We start from the raw sequence: 18,950 nt of genomic DNA, 5'->3' as shown, positions 1-18,950 counted from the left end.
CAAAATGCAAAATTGCAAGGCATAATGCAGAAATTGCAGTACATGCACAAAATCGATTTGAGCCCAAGAGACGTGGTGAAGAAACATTGGATGATTGCGTAGACTTCGTGGGCCCTCTATTGTGTGTTTTAGGGCGGAAATTCTCTTGACTTTTTGGCTTGAAGCCGACTGGATGAGTTGGTGTAGCGACGCTGGTTGTTTCAGGGACGGCGAATTCATGCGGACTTTTATCTTCGGACTGGTTGCGGCAAACTCATGCTTCTCTCTTCCAAGACAAGGCCGAGAACCGGACGAAAGACGGACGGAACCATTTGTTTTGGCACCTCTGGAGCAAACGACTGGACTTGCTACCTGTTGGGTTGACGGGCCTGCCTTGAAGTCGGTAAAACTTGTCAGAGTTGGGTGTCGGCGGGAGTGACAGTCATGACCGGCGAGGGGCACGTCGTGGGGTGTCATTGGTGGTTTGCAAATGTGGCCCGGGAGTTGAACCAAGATCCAAGACATCAGGCGAGCCAGGGGGGAAAACAAATAGTTGAGACGAAGATCAGGCAGTGTTGTGGGAAACGTGGGCGGTGGCTGGAGCATTGGACGTTCCGGGCCTATAATTAAAGTCTGTATTGTCCTTGGTAAGCTTGGTATGTAAGGTGGTAGACCAGAAGCTTTGGCTGACAGGTTTTCTCGTTGAAACAGTTGCGTTTTCTTGCTCTCGTGGTTTAAGCTCCGAGTCGGAGACGTTTGCCAATGCCTTGGCTGTGAGCCAACCGGCTTTTAGGAATGTAACTGTTCATGCGTTCTTGAGAGGATAAGAGTTCACCGTTGAGAAGGGTTGCTGGGCAATCGCGGAGTGTAGCAAAAGGTGGGTTACCGTGAAGTATGAAGTGAGGAGAGTTGGTGTTTTGTTTGAAGCATCGTGAGACGAGAGACAGCGGAGAAAGCAATGGCGGAGAATGGAATGAGAGAAAGAGGCAAGAGCTGTTGTAAGCTTAAATCTACGCCAACCGCCAGCGGGAAGGCTACCAGAGTTTGATCTTACATGCTATAGGTATTTAGGCTTCATGTTCGCATCACGCATATTGGGCTTTCTGGGCGATATGCGACCCAGTTCAAATGTTCACTCAAACACCTCCAACTGCTCCCCGATGGACAGGTACGCGGATGTCAAATATGCTGATCAGTTCTCCCGATCTCGTTCCACGAGTTGGGCTGGGGCCCGTTGCAGGAGCGGCAAGCCGAACCTGATCCGAATTCGAGCTGGCGGATCCCCAGGCGCAGATCAATCACGAAATGGTTCGCCGCACATCAGCAGTCGATCTTTCAATGCGGCTCCCAGTCATGTCAGGTACGCGGACTGGCTGTGAGACATTGCAAACCTGGCAGCCGTTCCGTCTATTCTTGCTCATTCCCTCGTTACATTTCATTTCTAGTTCCCGACTCTAGATATCTTTCTGATAGTCGGTCTCGTTCAAGTTCTGTGAAGGAAACCCTCTGAGATCAAAGCGTCGGCTTGAGACGAGGGCTGATAATCAAGCTTTCTTCCCATCACCCGTAAACCAGGGTCTTGCGAAAGTAGTTCCATGATTCAGAGAAAGACAAACGACATCGGATCAATGATCGGGGAGCAAGCAGAGAGAGAAGACAAGACCGCACACTTGACATAGTTCTTCGGGCCTTTTGGCTGAGAAAAGGCAATGCATACGACAAGCTGCGCGGGTCCCATTTCATTGACTTCCAGACTCAGAGTTGAGGGCTTCACGGACGGTCCAACTTGGCTCCTGTCGCCAAGCCCTTTAGTGCTTGGGGGTTCGGCCTCTAAGCCGTGCCCTGCTCACCCCTGACTCCAGAAGCCAAGCTTGTCTCTTCCAACTTCCATACTTCCTCCGGATGGTTTTCCTTGTCCTTCTCACCTAGTTCCAGTCACTGCCAGTCCAATGCATGTCACATCAGACACCGTCGATGTGCATCCGCTATGAGGCGCTATGAAGCGTCGATCCTGCCGGCTGCTTCATCCGACATCGACTTCAACCCCGTCTCTCTTACATTCCTACCATCTCGTGCGGCGGCGACAACAATAGCAAAGACTTCGGATTCATCTTGCCTCTTTGACACCGTCGTCTGTTATCATCGCCCGCGCAGCAAAGATAATAATGAGATGCTGTCTGGGAGCCGAGGCAGGTCACTGACAGTTGGGAACGCACTCGCACTCGCTCGCTCTTCATCTCGAGGCTGCAACAAAACCTGGCATCCGGTCCTCCTTTCGGGCTGAGGGGCAAGCCCTGCCTCGCACATTGACGCTGGGTAATGCCCAATCTAAGTATCTCACTCGTGAGTCGTCTGTCCCTATCATAACGACGCAGGCTGAGGAACCCTGGCACTGCCTCGCGTTCAAAGCCCAGAGCCATGAGCCAGCAGAGCTTCTCCATCCCATTTATGTTTCTTGTCTTCTTTCCCTTGAACCCTGCAACGGTAACGCTGTAGGCGCCCACTTGGTACCGTCCATGGCCCCCCTCCACTCACATACCCCTTCTTTCATGCCCCGAGGGCTGTATCTGCTTCTAAAGCATGAAAAAGAAGCTTCTTCCCAGACACGACACCCCAGACGCACCGGCAAGCTTGCAGAGACAGCATGACTTTTGACAGGACTTGACTTTCCCCCTAATGCACCTTGGGTCTGGCTCCAGGGCCGGCCCACAACTCCTCCCTAAGCCTCACTCACCCTGGCCCCCCATATTCGCTCGCAAAGACCCGGCCTTGACAGGCCGGCAGTCAGATGTCCCTGCTTCCTCGCAGAAGCCCCATGAGGCGCCTTTCTGATGGCCCCCTCCCCCCTCTACTTCACCTTGGCAGCATATTCGGTACCGTCATCCAGTTTACATCCGAGCCCGTGCTTGGCGCCGGCGCGCGGAGGTGCCAGTCGTTCTCACGTTTCCTTATGCTTGACACCCACCAGCCCCTTGACTTATGTGATCTCCAGGGGATCATCCATACCTCGGACGCACAGCTAAAGCTCAATTGCAAAGTTGGCAGTTGCTTGCTTGTTGGGCACCGTGTATCATGTCTCGCCCCCCGCGTCGTCGTGGCCTCTTTGACGGAAAAAAGGTTGTCTGTCCGTGAGGAACCACGATCGATGCTTATTTCTCCAGGTTTCCCACCTCCGATTGCTTCATGTTAGACCTCTCTTCTCTCATCTCTTCTCCATTGCATCTCCAACGCCCCTTGGCGGTTACCAATACCTTCCTTTTTAATATTTTATTATAATTTCACTTCGAGCCTCTGAGAGGACTGCGCCGCTTTACCTACACCACTATTATCATTACCACAGAACAAGGGGAAGAAAAGAGCAAGGCCTCTCTTATCACCGCTTGAGTCATCTACCTACTTTTGGCATATTTACCACGCCATAGTAAGCCCGAAACCTGGCACAGCAGCAATAATACGAACATTTCACGCCCGACGCTCGCATTTCTTTCCAGATCCCTGATGCGCGCAAGAGAGAGTCGGCCACCGAAGTCCCCTGCAGACCAAAGCAAGCCGGGCTGCCTCTCAAGTCTCTATCCCTTTTTTCCTTCTCATCCGCTAGTCGCCATTGGACCGGGTTTTGTGGTCCACCAGCGTACGCGTACATACTACGTATGATAGGCGTAGTCGTCACTCTCTGAAAAATCGGGGGTGGAACTACGTGAAGCGTATCAGCTTGAAGAAAAGATGGTTCCAAATCTGGGACCAAACACATCACTCGGCTACACTCCGTTTGAGTACTGGAAGGGTCCGAAACCCGTCCTTCCCAGACCAAAGCGCAAATCTAGAGCCGTCGCCCTCGACCTAGAGCCGTTGCTTCCCACCCCCACCCCGGCCCCGAAGCCTAGAGCAGCCGTGAGATGGCCTGGTCAACATCCTCCTGCAGGTGTCTTCGTGGCGCAGCCAGGCACATATATCGTATCGCCCAATATCAATCGTAGCAAGACACCTTTTGCGGAGATACTCGTCGTGCCACCAAAGGTCCTGGTCCACCCACTTTTCCGGGACGAGATAAAGACCCCAGACTGGCCCCGAGGCTTCTCTCCGTACCCCGATTCCATGAACGACTCTGACTACTACGGCGGCATCATGGGCGACTACGGATTTTCAAACGAGCGCCTCGGGCAACAACAGACTGCGTGGTGGAATCCCAAGGGCTGGACGAAACGGATCTGGGCCGGCGTCGGCGGTGCCCTCGTCATCATCATTGTCATTGTCGTTGCCGTCACCGTCACACAAAACAACAAGAACCGATATCCCGACTATTCCCAGCTGACGTACAAGCTGAGTGACACATGTACGGAACCGTGCTCAGGGTCCTCGCCCGTCGCACGAGCCCCCGGCTGAATAAATGACCATGAACACTCGATCTGATAATGACAGACTCTGGAGAGAACTTCTTCGATGGCTTCAACTACTTCAATACCTACGATCCTACTGGGGGTATGGTTCACTACGTCGGTGCCGATGAGGCCGCAAGCAGGGTATTTAAACATCTTCACCCACTACTTATATGGAACCACCGGCTGAGTATGCAACTTTTCTTCGTGAAATAAAGAACCTCACATACGCCACATCCTCCACCGCCGTGCTGAGGGTGGACCACACCACCGGCAACACCTCATCGCCCGACGCCTCGACGGGCCGCTTCTCCGTCCGCGTCGAGTCCAAGACGCAGTACGACAAGGGCCTCTTCATCTTCGACGTGAAGCACACACCCTACGGCTGCGCGAGCTGGCCGGCGCTCTGGTTCTCGGACCCCAACAACTGGCCCGACGCCGGCGAGATCGACGTCATGGAGGCCATCAACCAGGGCACCGACGGCAACCAGATGACGCTGCACACGACGTCCGGTTGCGAGATGAGCGTCAAGCGCAAGCAGACGGGTTCGACGCTGCAGTCGGACTGCAAGAACACGACAAACGGCAACGCGGGCTGCGGCGTCGAGGGTAAGGCCTCGACGTACGGATCCGACTTCAACGCCGGCGGCGGCGGGTACATGGCCATGGAGTGGCGCGACGAGGGGATCCGCGTGTGGCAGTTTGCGAGGGACTCTGTGCCCTCGGACATCACGGCCGCGTCGTCGCCCGACCCCAGCACCTGGGGCGAGGCGCTCGCCGATTTTCCCAACACGGCGTGCGATATGAGCTCCCACTTTTCGAACCAGTCGCTCATCATCAATATCGACGTCTGCGGCTCGCTCGTCGAGGCAAAGTATGCTGATTCCGGGTGCGGCGGGAGCAGCTGCTCGGATTTCCAGGCCAACAACCCGGACGCCTTCAAGACGGCGTACTGGGAATTCGGGGCCTTTAACTTTTACACCGCGTCGTGAGTGCGGCACGGTGCTGATGAGGTGATGATGAAGAAGAACAGGAAGAGAGCAAATAAAAGGGGAACAAAGATGAGGGATACGGGACAAGAGGGAAGAAAAAAAAAGACAAGGCTTACATGAGATGACATGAACCAAGGTCGCCACCAAGGCAGGAACCCCAGGTGGCCGAGGATCGTCATGGGATCCGATTCTACGACTATTTGACCTTTTCAGTGAGAGCCAGCGAGCTTTTTCTAGTACACGGTGTTGAGCTTGATTCCCTCCCGGGTAGGACGCCTCGGGATTACTAGAATACCAGATAAGAACGGGGAGGATAGGCTTAGATTGAAAGAAGCAAAAATGCACCTATCGTGCAATCCATCAACTCGGATATCGGAATTGCTGAATCAAGGCCAAATATTTTACAATTCTATTCTTGCTTCCGACATGTAGTCTATCCGACAGAGATCTGAGCAGAGTCGTCCCGCTGGCGTAGGCGGGTGTACAACAACAACACCACCAATCCTTGAAAATCCCAAAGTGGAGAGAGTTTCTGGCATCTATATCGTTTCCCCCTTCCCCCCATCTTCTAAGCCGGCTCCTCCCCAAACAAAAAAGGGCCAGTAGAATATGACTGAACCGTTCCCGTAACGCCGTGCAATGCAAAAATGCTTCTCCCGTCCGCCTTTTTGTTGGTACATGTACAAATAGTCACCTATCGTCGCCCCAAGACGGAGGGAGAGCAGGAACAAAAGCTCATGGCCTCTCCGCCCGCCCCAGAGTGACGGGAGAGGCGACAGCCCCCCTCATCATCCTCACAAACAACCCCCCTACTCATCGCTCGGCTGCCTCATGTACGCATCGATAGCAGCGCTAAACGCCGCAAACGCAACACACCCGCCCAACGCAGCCTGCGGCCCAGCATTCTTGGCCAAGATCCCGCCCGTCAGACATCCCGCAGCGACGCCGTTGCCCAAATCGTTCTTGGCCCGCAGACCCTCGATACCGCACTCGATGCCCGCGAACAGCGCGCCGACTTTGCCAAAGTTCTTGGCCATGCTGTACGACCGCGTGCCCATGTCCTTGAAGCCCACGCGCAGCTGCTGGCGCAGAGGTAAGTCCGCGATGGGCGTCACCGTCGTTTGGCCGGCCGTCGTTGCTGTGTGGAAGGGGGTGTCGTAGGACATCTGAGCAGAAGAAAAGGGGGAAGTCAGTCTTGATGCGCTTTTCTAGTTCGGAGAGGAGAAAAAGAGTGCGGGAGAAGAAGGGGGGGAGGAAAACGTACAGATGCCATGAACATGCCAAACAATCCTCCCATACCGAAACCCATGACACCAGACATGATACTCTTCGTAAAGCAGTTCTCCATAAAGTTGGTCATCTGAGCGCAAGTCCATCGTTAGCATAAGAGTCATTCCAAGAGAGATACCTTTCTCAACATACAGCCTTCATCTCAGGATCCGGGGGGCCCAGAGAAGCCGCCGCGCCTGGGGATCCGCCTTGCGACTCTTGGGGAGGCATCGCACCGCCGCCGGGGAAAGCCATTGTGTGGTAAAGGAAATTAGTTGTGTGGTTGTGGTCGTTTGTAGGGAGCGACTCGGTTGGATTGTGCCGATAGAAGCGATCGCGACGCGTAGGTTGAGTTGGAAATGAATGCGCCGGAGCTGATGGATCTTGAATATTTCTGCCAACAAAGACCGCCCCTGGGTAGACAGACGCTCGTCCCTGAATGCGCCGATGGCAAATTTATTTCACGCTGCTCATGGGCTTGCCAGGTACCTCTTATCTTATCGGTGGAGCACGTGCAGACCCCACCGTTCTTGTTCGACCTCCCTCCCTCCGAGCGGGCCTTGCCGACCTCGGGTGGGGCCAGATGCCGGGTCTTCTCCGGATTTGCATCTATGCTTCACTGTGGCTGCGATACTAATACGTCCATTACTGCCAAGGCGGGGGGTCAATGTCACCATCGTGTTTACTCTTCGTTGCCAATTTTGCCTTATCAATGTTTTCCACCTTTCTTGAAAAGTGAGCTACAAGAATCCTATTCTCTATCGGAAGAGCATGCCCGTCAATCAAAGGTCTGCTATGATATCCGCTTGGCATGCCATCCGAACGTCTTTGGACGGAGACAGGCATGAACCAAACCGAGCCTTCTTGCTGCTATAGACCCTGAATCACGAAACCTCACGCTCATCCCTGGTATCACCACGGCGTACCGATATCGATCCTGGATGCATCGAACAAAAACTCTAAATCTTCTCGATACCACGTTCCTTCGGCATCCAAGACTGTAGAAGATTAGCCACCATGCATTACCGCAAAAAGAGGTCGCCAACGCCGTTTCTAAGCGTTCGTGTTCGGTCAACGTGGTCGAGACCGAGGTAATCATCGTCATTCGTCGCAATCTTCCACAACTCGTCATCTGCTCATCGGTCAGCATTGTAAAAAGGGCATGGTTGCAGTAAATTCTCACCATCGTTAAGGTATTGTGGCTTTGAGAAATGAGATCTCTTCACCACCGCGAACTTGATCTTCTCGAAACTCTTGCCCTTGATACCAGTCCGCTTCTCCAGGCGCTTCTTTGTATCCACGAATTGCTCACCCTGGCATATCATTAGCATTGTGCGAAGCGTCGTTTGCAGAGCGGCACATACCTCGACGAGCATGAACTTGAAAGGAACACCGTGGACCCTGCTAGGCTCATTCTGGAAATGGAACACTTGAATGAAGTTGGTCGCCTCTTCGTCGTTGATCTCTTCCTCGGGTACGCGTTCGGCGAAAACGTTGGTGTAATCATTCATACTAATGACGGGGTAATCGCGCGAGAGTTCGCGGTAAAACTTGTGGCTGCTGGTCTCGTACACACGAATACGACCTCCTTCGGTCTCGTCAGGAATGCTGGCCTTCTGGATCAAGACTTGAATCAGGTCCTCAATGTGACCGTTTTTGGCCACGAGGAGATCGAACTGCTCCTGTGCATTGTTAGCATGGCATTCCTGTACGGCGTGCTCCACTGTAACTCACTTCCTTCGTGATGCCCTCACTCAGCCAAGTGATCTTGATGCTCTTCTTGGTGTCCAGCTCAGCCAAGCTCATGTCTAATACCTCAAAGTAGAACGCATCGGTTCGTTGACTTGAACTGAGTTGATTGTATCCGGAGGGATTCAAGATGAGCTGCAGACTCTGGTTGACGCCACGCTTGACAGTCGTCTTGGGGTTCCCTGTGGCTGAGTTGACGGTCCAGAAGCGGATGTGTGTAGGGTCGACTTCGAGCTTCTCGCCGACGCGGTCTGCAAGAATGTCGTAGCTGATCTTGGAATTCAGGACCAACTCAAAGGGAGGGAATCTCTCGGCATTGCAACGTGTCGGGTGCGCGTGGAACTTGACAGTCTTCTTGTTGTGAAGGAAGTCGTAGTACTCCCGTGCGTCGTCGAAGCGGTCGGCCTTCTTGGCAGGCTCTTCCGCTGCCTGCTTGTCGCCCAGACCCAGACGCTTTTCAAGGATGTTCCTGTCGCCCTTGCGTTCCGTGGTCTTTTGGAAGCAAATGATGTCGCCATCCTGCAATTCCGCAGCCTTAAGAGATTGCTTGGCCTTCAGGGCTTCGATCATGGTCGGTTTGATTTCCTGGAAATGGTCAATAAGGTCTCGGCATGCACATCAAGATTCAAGAGCTTACCTCCCAAAGGGAAATCTTCTCGTCACCTGGCAGCTTCTCGCCCCATCCCATCTTTTTCATGATGATTGGGACCAGTTCCTCTACCTTCTTCTCCTTGCTGATGTAGACGTGGCCGATGCCATAGAGAGATTGAGCCTCCACGTCGAAGTGCTTGAGGAAGATCAGGATGAGGTCATTCTTAACGACAACCCCATTAAGCTGGCCTTGATACGTGGGCCACACTGCCTCGCCCTCTGGTGTTGTCTCTTCTGCCACTTCAGCCCAGACTCTCAAGAACTGATCTCGGTGTGCAGCCGCCCTTTGGAAGGCCTCCTCAACCGTAGGTCGCAGATCCATAATGGGCTGATCAGGACGGATTGTCTTGTTCTGGCGATTAACCATGACCCAGAGGCGAACCTTGCGAGGGTCTTGCTCGAGGTCTGCCGCGATAGTACCCACCAGATCCTCCATTGTCGAAGCTCTCAGTACGCGATACGAGCGTGGCGCCGCATCGCCATCGGCCTGGTCCGCATCGAACGATGTCAAGTCGGTGCCTCCGTGATTCTTGAAGGTCTTCTCGGTGATGACCTTGACGCCGATATAGAGGTGCTGCTCCTCCTTCTCCTTACGCTTCGCCTCTCTGAGAGCAGTCTCTTCGTCGAACTTTGAGCGCAGATGGAGAGGGATGTCCTCCTTAGAAACCGGGCAAAGAATGTTATCCAGGCGCGACTGGCGAATGTAAACCAACATGTATGCGCTGTTCTGGCGTACGACCGGGGCCTTCTTCTGGAGAGGTGCTCGCAAGTGGTTGGCGGGATGTGTTTTGTATTCTCCGCCAAAGTTCTCCTCAAGCACCTCACGCATCGTGGCTCTTGTGACCTTATCATCGTCGTACTTGTAGAACCATCCATCCTTTTCAGGCTTGAGGAATGCATAGTAGTGGCCGGCGTTCAGGTCACCGCTGTGAACGAGGACGCCATGAAGCTGATACGTCCACGACTCTGATTTGTCAGCATCCTCAGAGAGGTACGGCGCTGCGTCGAAGGTTTCGGGGAATTCGTATCGATCGTTGATCTTCATCATGGTGTCTCGTTGAATGTCGTATTCGAATCGCTTCAGCTGCAAGTGCAGGACGTTGGGGAAGCTCTGGAAAATGACACCCTTGTTGGCATCCTGCAGCTTGAACTCGTCGCCGGCGTAGTACTGGTTCTCGCCGTCCATCTTCTCAACCTGGACGTAGTCCTTGAAACTGTCCAAAAGGTTCTTGTTGCCGCTGACATTGAGCTGGATGTCCCAGAAGTCCTCGACCCGGCTGGACTCGTAGTCGACGTTGACGCAGGAGATGTACGTCTTGATCTTACCACTGAACATCTGCGGGAGAACGTGCTCGGCCGGAGTACCCTTCATCTTCTCTTCCATACGCTCCATTAGCTTTCGCGACAACTCCTGAACATCCTGCTGCTCAAAAATGTGTCTTGTTTCCCAGCCAAAGGACTTGGTCAGCTCGTTCGTTCCGACAGCCTGCTCAGAGGTCTGTAGTTGGTAAAAGAGACGCTGCAGAGTGTATGCGCTGTTTCCCATGCTCTCTTCGTGGTCTGTTGGTATTTCGTAGATGGCCTACAGATAGTCAGCAATGGCGCAGTAAACGTCCAAAGGGTTTTGTGAGTTGACCTTTCGGAAAGCGTTGGTAAAGTACAAAGACTGAAGAAGAGAGTTCAGATAACAAGTGGCGCCTTGGTTGCGGAGGCCAACGTAGCCTGTTTCCTTCTTGGAATCGTAGTTGTTGAAGTTGTGCCAAAGGACACCAGTTTCATCTTTGACAAGGCGGAGATAGGCTGTGATGTTGGCAGTCTCGTTCTCGCAAAGAGGTCGACTGCCGCCCTCCCAGGGCACGTTGAACATCTTTCGCAGCTCGAGGAAACGAGTGAAGCCCCAGTCTGACTCCTCCTTTGTGAATCTATGGTGCGCCGTGTGGTGGGTATAAAGAGTCGGGTCGTTCGGGTTCCATAACACGAGCGCGAACTGCACGCAGCAGCTCCAATTCTCGGGAATGTTTGTCGGCTCAAATCCATGCTCAAGGTAAATGGAACACTGGTCAACGTTGTTGCCGTGAGGGAAGAGAAGAATGCGCCTGATGTGAGTGTAAGCGAGGGCATTGAGAGAGAGCACCACAAGGGGATGGAGGTAGCGCACCAAGGAAAGCCGCCAGCCTGGAATACAGGACCGTGTTCCTTCTTTGACATTGATCGCCATGCTTCGACAGTCCATGTGTTGACTACATCTTCGAGCACTTCGGGCTCTTCGTGGAGGTGTGGGAAAATGACATCCTTCATAGCATCGACTACACTGAGTTAGCCGGCGTGCAGTCTGAAATAGGTTGGTTATGCCTACAGTCATTTGCCAGAGGCAGGTCCTGCAGCTGTTCGGCCCCATTGTCGAGGTTGTCAGGGTCGATGATGGCAATAGGCTCCTTCTCTGAGTCGGTGCCGCCGACGTACTCGTCAGTGTCCACCACCATCTCGTTCGGCGAGTGGATATCGTTGTTGTAGCTCTGGAGTAGTAGACTCAGGTCAGTCAAAGAAACGGAATAATATTTGATACAGTAGCAGGAGAGTAGCTAGGAAGCGATGCGGCGTGGTAGGGGTAGAAATAGATACAGCAGCAGCAGAGAGCTTGGCTGGCCCGATGGCGGGGTATCGAACGTCGCTCGAAGTCCAAGCAGTCCAAGCTGAAGCCTGGGGCGATGGAGGGGATGGGAAGTTGTGGTGGTGACGAAGCTCAGCAAAGAAGAGGTGCGAGAAAGGAAGTGGTATTGTGCAAGGGATTAGTCGCTTTGTCTTGTGCACTCACCATGGTCTATGTGCCGCGGGATGACGGGAAGTGCGAGAGGAGCCGATGCCGTTGCCAGTCAGGGAAAAGCAGCAGACTGGCGATTTGCGCCAGGGCTGCTTCGATGACGGAGTGGGTGCCGCAGAGGCAAGTAGGCGACAGGGCGACAAGCGATACAAGGGTCGACGGAAGGCTGCGTTATTGACCCAGGAAATGGCGGGTACAACGAGCAATTGTTGCCTTGGGAGGATGAAGCAAGTCGTGACAAAATGTTGGTGAGGAAGAGATCTTGCATGAACAAAAGACAAGACCAGGAAGGTGGAGGCGGCGGGCTGGTCCAAGCAGGTGCGGAACCTACCTCAGAGACAGGTGCAAGGTCGGTCGGCAAGGTGAGGTGAGGTGAGGTAAGGCAAATGGAGGTGCACTGTAGGGCAGGTACGTACAGGCGGGTGCTGTCGCTAATAGAGTGGGCAGGTGGGAACTGGGCAAGAGGCAGTGAAGGCACCTCAGTCAACGTGTAGACACCTCTGGTAGAAGGTGTAGAGGGTCACAGTAAATCCGCCTTTATGAAACGTTTTTTTTTTTTGAGTGAATGAGACAGGAGCAATGAGATGGCCTTACACCAGTGTCTGCTATGATCAAGACAGGCAACTCAATTTTCTAGGTTGTCATGGTGGAGAGAATAGAATAGTGAGAGAAAGGTGAGGCGCAGTGCAGCATTAGAGTCCCAGAAAGGCCCTCGTGAGACCAAAAGTATTAAATGTCAGGCATTACCTTATTAATCGAGTGCTCGGCTGTGAGGAGCAGGAGCAGGCAGAGGAGTGAAAGGGTACATAGTTTATGTTAGGACTGTTGACTGAGACGCTGCTGTTGTCTTAACAGATCCGGGTCAAATCATGCCGTGGCTAGTACCTGAGGCCTGCATAGGACCTTTTCTACCGGCCAGCTGGGGGCAAAGGTGAGCTTGCGTGTAAGGCACTTCACCTGCTGCTCTGATGCAGCCACACAATGAAGCCGCTGTCTGGCTAGCACAAGCTACACCTACCCAGATGGTCTTCACCCCTCTGATTGGGGTAGAAGGCCCCCACACATCCAATGACGTTTCTGTGACTGCCAACAGAGCTTGCCCATTCCAGTTTCCTTTCACCTCCCAGCTGTGTTTCTGAGACCTGATACTGCTGTAGTGATGCCAGCGGGTTTGTCTTTTTAACATCTGATCGACTCAGGTCATTTCAGCCTTGCATATCAGCCACCACTTCTTCAAACGTTTAACTTGGTCAAGCAAAAGCTGGACTAACGGATGGCTGACGTAAACGCCTAGGGCTCATCAGATCCTCCACAGACATATTCAGTAAGCAAGCAGTGTCAAGGTAGCTTAGTTTTGCAACCCCATCTCATCGCCTGAAACTTTGATCTATACGTCTAGTCTCACATGGGGATACAGCCAATTTCTGCCGTACCTACTTACAGAACGGACGCTAAACAACAAATCTGTTTTTGACAAACAACGAGTGTTCCTCCTCCGAGCATGACACACCTCTGGTCCCGAACTTCTGAGCGGGCTGTTCCTCCACGGATAGCTCTTACAAGCAACCAGCCAACCTGTCATACTTCTAATGAGATTCGCCTTCACTTATGCGGACGGTCTGAAGCACCGGATTCGGCTGAAGTGAGCATTGAAAGCTTTCGCGCCGCTTGCCTTCCTCACTGACTGGTCGCTCGACTCATCCGAAATGTGGGCATCCCAAGAGCCTGGTACTCATACTGGCTGGCCGCAGTAAAGTTTCCATGTCATGGATATATGAGCACTACAACATGGGTACATTGCACATGCAAGGCTCATCTTTTCCATGTCATCTATGACTGCCGGAGACATTGCTCTCTATTCCATAGTTTGCTTGGTTCATAGATGTTGGACGTTGTGCTCTTTTCAGCCCTCTGCTCGAACATCCGTGCCCTGCGTTGTGCTCTCTGATATGGTCCTTTTGTCTTGCCAGGGTTGCCTAAGAACCTAGTTCCACATGTCAAGACGAGGTGAAGAAATGCTAGACCATGAATCATTGAGATGCCGTCGCCCTTCCTTGAACACCTCTTGTAAGATCCTAGAAGACGAGAACAAGCCAATATGTTCCTTAGTCAGATCCCCACTTATGCCACCTCACCCCTCCATCCGAGTGCAGCACGACTCCCGAGGCAGATAATATCCCCGGGCCCCTTGGACCCGTCACCCGTGCATTCGCAACTGCCAACAGCGTCCAACTGGTGTTGAATACTTTTAGCCTATCAGGGTTTCCTTTCAGTGCCCCATAGACAGCTCTCACCGGGAAAATACTATCGAATACCACCTTGGGTATTGGCACCATTTTCTACCGTCTCCGCCATTATAGTCTTTCACACCGCCAGGATCAGTCTCTTTTCAAGGAACAAAACGTCTGACCATAAATCAGGCATAGGAGTCTTAGAACATATGTTTGAGCACTCTGTGTTTCCACCAGGTAAAACTTTAGTATGGTTTGCAAGAGAGGGCCGTTTGAGTGAATCTACAAACTCAGGTGGTAGTTAAGGTAAGTTCTTTGCCAAATCTCGTCAGGAACGCATACTACCAGCACATGCTCTTCAACGGAGGTCTTCGGTATCTTCACACACCTCAGCTTTCCCCCATGGCTGAAAATGCTGACCGAACATTGTCATCTGACGGAACTGGGTTCCCAACCTGGCAGAGACGGGAGGGCCAGACGGGAAGGGCACACCTCTACCTGCGTAGATCAAGCTGGAGCTCGCGGACGCCAGGGCCCCAGAGGGGAGAGGGGTGTGGGTCCACGGCCCGTCAACAAAACCAATCATGTCACGTCGTTTCTGGCGCTGGAGACAAGGAGACCAGGGTTGCCCGTTGCGGCAGTCCGCAGCATGGTGCGCCGATTCCGCAGTGTGGGGTTATAGTTCCAGACCCTGCAAGGTAGCAACCGCCGGCCGTTCTCGATGCGAGAGTCATCCAATCTGTCGACCGGTCACGCCTCTCTCGAGACAGCTTCAACAGCTGCCCAACCTACTTTGCAACATACCTCTTGACCTCAAAATCGCTCATATACCCAACCCCCTTTGAGGAGCTTTCCACCTAAGAAGCTTCTTTTCTTTCTTGCTCCGCTCGAGGCCGCGTTCTTGCGACTTGACCAAGTACACGAAAGTTTTTTTCTTCCTTCATTTTTACCTCCCACTCGTATGGAATTTACGGCATGGTGTCCATCGCATTGCGGCATGCCGGTAGACGATGCGGATTGACATCAGCCCCCAGGAGGGCAATGCTGCCTGCGCCCAGGAGGCTACGTGAGAATGGCATCACTTCGTCGTCATGGCGTTCAATGAGCAGTTCCACTTGGAGACCAGTCTCTGTCCTAGACGAGTGCGTCCATTCCCGCCCCCCGGCACTTCCTATCGTCACATGCTAACAAAGGTCTCTCAGATGGGTCGTGAGAGAAGCACGCCCGATCAGCTTGCGCCAGCTCATGGTCTTTGGCCGCTCCCTTACCGAATCACGACTCTTGAGCTCTGCCAACTATGTTCGAACTGAGCTGCCGACTCGGTAGGGTGCCCCGCGTTCTCTACCTTCATGCTTTCAAAACAGTCACAGACTGACACTCGCAACAGAATAGCACATCGCATTCGAGACATGCAACAGCTGCCCTATGTCGTTGTCACGAACACCCATATCAAAGAAGTCTACGAATTATACAATAATGCATTCGACACCTTTCGCAAGATCAAGGAGATCAAGACTCTCGAGGACAATGAGAAATTCTGCCAAATCATCAGCGGGATGCTCAAGGCGCACCTCACCGTCATACCTAAGCTCTCCATGGGCATCTTGGAAAGCAGAGGCAGCATGGATGCCAAGGACCTCGACAAATTCATGAACACAGTCTTGCGATCTGTAGGTGCTCTTGCAGCCATGGTACACACACCCCGCGCAGACCCACGTAGGCCTAACTTGAACGTCATGCAGAGAATATCAAGGAGAGTCATCGCAGAGCAGCACCTCGCCCTCACAGAAACCTACCACTCCCCCTGGTTCTCCCCGGGCGCAAAGCTCTCTGAGTCCGAGTTCATCGGCGAGGTCTTTATAAAGTGCATTGCAAAGGATGTCATCGAGCGCTGCACCCGCGCCGTCCAGAGCCTCGCCCGCTCCACCTACGGCCACGACGTCCAGGTCCCCGAGATCAAGGTCGAGGGCCACCTCGAGTCCAGCTTCCCCTACATCCTCAGCCACCTCGAGTACATCATCGGTGAGCTCCTCCGCAACTCCGTCCAGGCCGTCATAGAACGAAGGCAGCGGAGCAACAAAGACAACAACAACAACATCAAGGCCAAAGACGCGGACAATAACCCCCCGCCGCCCATCGAAGTCACCATCTGCGAGGCGCAGCAGCACGTAATCATCCGCATTTCGGACCAGGGAGGCGGCATCCCGCGCGAGGAGCTCCCCTACCTCTGGTCCTTCTCAAAGGGCCCCCAGAGCCAGCGCCGCCTCGAAAACTTAGGCCGCGTGCCCAAATTGGCCGCCACCATGCAGGAGCTCCACGTCTCTGATGAGCTGGGCCGCGCCGACATGAAGACCCCCAACAACCACAGTCACGCCCACACCCATGGTAACTCCCTCGCCTCCATGACGAGCCGGCCGCCCGATCTGCGGCTGGGCATGGGCCTACCCCTGAGCCGGGTCTATGCCGAGTACTGGGCCGGCAGCCTCGAACTGCACAGTCTCGAGGGGTACGGCGTGGACGCCTTTCTTCAGATTTCCAAGCTGGGTAACAAGAATGAGCAGTTGACGACCAGGGCCACGATGGATGCAGTATAAGTGTGTGAAACGATCTCTTAGAGACATGGGGTGCAAAGGCGGCGCAAATGTAACGATACCATACTGGCGACACACAATAGGACTTCATTTTTTTTTTCTTGGGAACAGGAGCACACACACACAGACACCCATCTACACAGGTAGCATATCGTTGCAGACACACGCATGAAACAATTGGGACTATAAGGTAGACGCCTTTCTCATTAATTTTGGTATCATGAAAAGGTGAGCTGGATTACATCGTGACTAAGAAACAGGTGGGGGATAACTAAACGGAGAAAAAAAGGGGGGTAACAGGTTCTTGGGAAGAAGAGAGCTCCCAATGTAACGTCCATCTCATACCATACCCAGAGGGCACGTTTTGTGTTTTTCTTCCCATTTTTCGACTGATAGTGGAGACTTGAGGCTCATACAGGCGAATTCAGCCAAATGAGTCGAGCCCATTTGGGTAGGCTAGAAGCTAGCATATCCATGATGACGCGTCAAAAAGACGATATTGCAGCGAGTTGGTGCTCTCGATCCCCGAATAGAAGAAATAAAAAGGTAAAAGTGTCGAGAATCCAGCAAGCACCAATCGCCCAGGAACAAACCGCTCAAAAATCGAGGGGAAACCCTCACGTTCGAATGCCCTTAACGGCGACCGTGGCTGCGGACGGCACTTCCCTGCATCTGCTCCAGTTCGGTCTCCAACTGCTTGATCTGGGCGTGGGTCTGTTCGAGATCCTTGTTGAGACGGTCGCGCTCGGCGATGAGCTTCTGCTCCCACTGGCGGAAACGCTGCTCCTCGATCTTGACCTGCTCGGTGAAGCGCTTGCGGAGCGCCTCCTCCTCCTCCTTGAACTTGGGGTTGTCGAGCTTCCTGGGGCGGGCCTCGCCAAACTTGCGGGTCTCCATTTGCTGGGCGCGGTAGGCCTCGTAGTGAAGCTCCTCGGTGGTGTGGATGAGGTCGAGCATGTGGGTACGGATGAGAATTGACCGCAGCTTCTTGAAGTCGCAGTGGTCCTCATTCTCGACCTCGGCAACGCCCCAAGAGTACTGGCGACCCTTGACGATGCGTCCGTCGCCGGTCTTGACGTCCTTCTCGGAACCGATGACAGCGAAGGGCATCGCAGCCATCAAGCTGCGGGCGTGCTGAGCAGCGGGTTCGTCGTCCTCCTCGACAGGGGGCTGGTAGATCTTGATGCTCTGGGCCTCGATGACAGCGCGAATCTGAAGCACCCAGTGGTCAGTCTGTTTGTTTCCGACAAGCAAGTCAATCCAAACTTACGCGAGCCTTGAACTTGGCCAAGTCCGCAGGGCTAAGAGTATCAGCCTTGGCGATGACCGGAATCAGGTTCACTCTCGAGCAGAGTCTCTTCATAACCTCGATGTCGAGGGGCTTCAGGGTGTGGCCAGTAGGGCGGATGAAGTACAGGCAGGTGTGGACACGGAGGTCGATCTTGTCCTGGCGGCGAGGCTGCTGCTCCTGAAGCATGTAGGACTCGTGCTGGTCGTCAAGGAACTCGATGATGGGCATCCAGGAATCGCGGTTGTTGACATAGTCGCCGAAGCCGGGGGTATCGATAACGGTCAAGCGGACTGTAATCCGTGTTAATCGTATGATCCACATCACGGGAATTGGCAAGCAAGAGCCATACCCTTGAAGAACTTCTCCTCCAACTCAGCCTTGGTGATCTCGATCTCGACAGTCTTGTCAACCTGCTTCTGGTGACGGCGCTTGTGGTCGGCATAGTTCTTGATGGTCGTGGAGAACAGGGTGTTGATGAAGGTGGTCTTTCCGAGGCCAGACTCGCCAGCAACCTAACGATTTTGTTAGTATTCCCCGGCATGACATATTATCATGTGTTCCGTCACACGAGAATGGACATACCATAATAGTGAAGGCAGCACCTCGCTTGGCGACAATCTTGTGTCGCTGGTTAGGGAGGTTGGCGATACCAATCGGTGAAGCGCTCTCGGCGGCGGCGGGGGCCATTTTGGGCGGTATTTGACGATTAAACAAATCTAAATTCGTTTCTGATGCCTGTGAGAGGGTCTTTGGCCGCAAGAATCGCAATTGAACGCGCGACTGTTTTCGTGATGTGGTTGCGGTGTGGGCGTGTTGACGGTTGAGTTGGGGAGGTTTGAGCTTGTGCTTCAGGGGAATCAAAAGGTGCCACCTCCAAATTTCCCATTCGGCCTTCTGGGGTTGGGTGGTGCACACTCATTGGGCCCTTCGCAGGGGACTAATTAGGACCCCCTTTTCCTGCCAATCATTCCCCTCTTTCCCCCTGGCACTTTCACCAACA

At 53.4% G+C, this 18,950-nt stretch overlaps 5 protein-coding genes across 5 annotated transcripts; 2 read left to right on the top strand and 3 right to left on the bottom strand.

Moving 5' to 3' along the window:
- Positions 1-3,702: 3,702 nt before the first annotated feature.
- Positions 3,703-5,347, top strand: CABS01_06904 (endo-beta-glucanase; the record flags this gene model as incomplete). The annotated part of the gene is made up of 3 exons (XM_060540269.1): positions 3,703-4,312; positions 4,399-4,499; positions 4,574-5,347. The coding sequence occupies 3 exons, from the start codon at positions 3,703-3,705 to the stop codon at positions 5,345-5,347; spliced, it is 1,485 nt and encodes a 494-aa protein (XP_060403953.1).
- An 809-nt stretch (positions 5,348-6,156) lies between these two features.
- CABS01_06903 (Tim17/Tim22/Tim23 family protein) lies at positions 6,157-6,871 on the bottom strand (the record flags this gene model as incomplete). Its single annotated transcript, XM_060540268.1, has 3 exons — positions 6,157-6,513; positions 6,612-6,707; positions 6,770-6,871. The coding sequence occupies 3 exons, from the start codon at positions 6,869-6,871 to the stop codon at positions 6,157-6,159; spliced, it is 555 nt and encodes a 184-aa protein (XP_060403952.1).
- Positions 6,872-7,638: 767 nt separating this feature from the next.
- On the bottom strand, positions 7,639-11,834 carry CABS01_06902 (ubiquitin carboxyl-terminal hydrolase; the record flags this gene model as incomplete). Its single annotated transcript, XM_060540267.1, has 9 exons — positions 7,639-7,748; positions 7,800-7,929; positions 7,981-8,292; positions 8,351-8,950; positions 9,003-10,598; positions 10,653-11,112; positions 11,175-11,322; positions 11,373-11,532; positions 11,832-11,834. 9 exons carry the CDS (start codon positions 11,832-11,834, stop codon positions 7,639-7,641), a joined length of 3,519 nt encoding a protein of 1,172 aa, XP_060403951.1.
- A 3,209-nt stretch (positions 11,835-15,043) lies between these two features.
- On the top strand, positions 15,044-16,662 carry CABS01_06901 (uncharacterized protein; the record flags this gene model as incomplete). Its single annotated transcript, XM_060540266.1, has 3 exons — positions 15,044-15,210; positions 15,271-15,390; positions 15,456-16,662. 3 exons carry the CDS (start codon positions 15,044-15,046, stop codon positions 16,660-16,662), a joined length of 1,494 nt encoding a protein of 497 aa, XP_060403950.1.
- Positions 16,663-17,292: 630 nt separating this feature from the next.
- CABS01_06900 (septin) lies at positions 17,293-18,637 on the bottom strand (the record flags this gene model as incomplete). Its single annotated transcript, XM_060540265.1, has 4 exons — positions 17,293-17,871; positions 17,930-18,240; positions 18,300-18,462; positions 18,533-18,637. 4 exons carry the CDS (start codon positions 18,635-18,637, stop codon positions 17,293-17,295), a joined length of 1,158 nt encoding a protein of 385 aa, XP_060403949.1.
- Between the last annotated feature and the right edge of the window lie 313 nt (positions 18,638-18,950).

Source organism: Colletotrichum abscissum (genome assembly GCF_030869225.1).
Source record: "Colletotrichum abscissum strain IMI 504890 chromosome Unknown Scaffold_14.1, whole genome shotgun sequence".
Taxonomy (NCBI): Eukaryota; Fungi; Ascomycota; class Sordariomycetes; order Glomerellales; family Glomerellaceae; genus Colletotrichum; species Colletotrichum abscissum.
The sequence above is the reverse complement of the archived record's forward strand: the minus strand, read 5'-3'. Positions and strand labels throughout refer to the sequence as shown.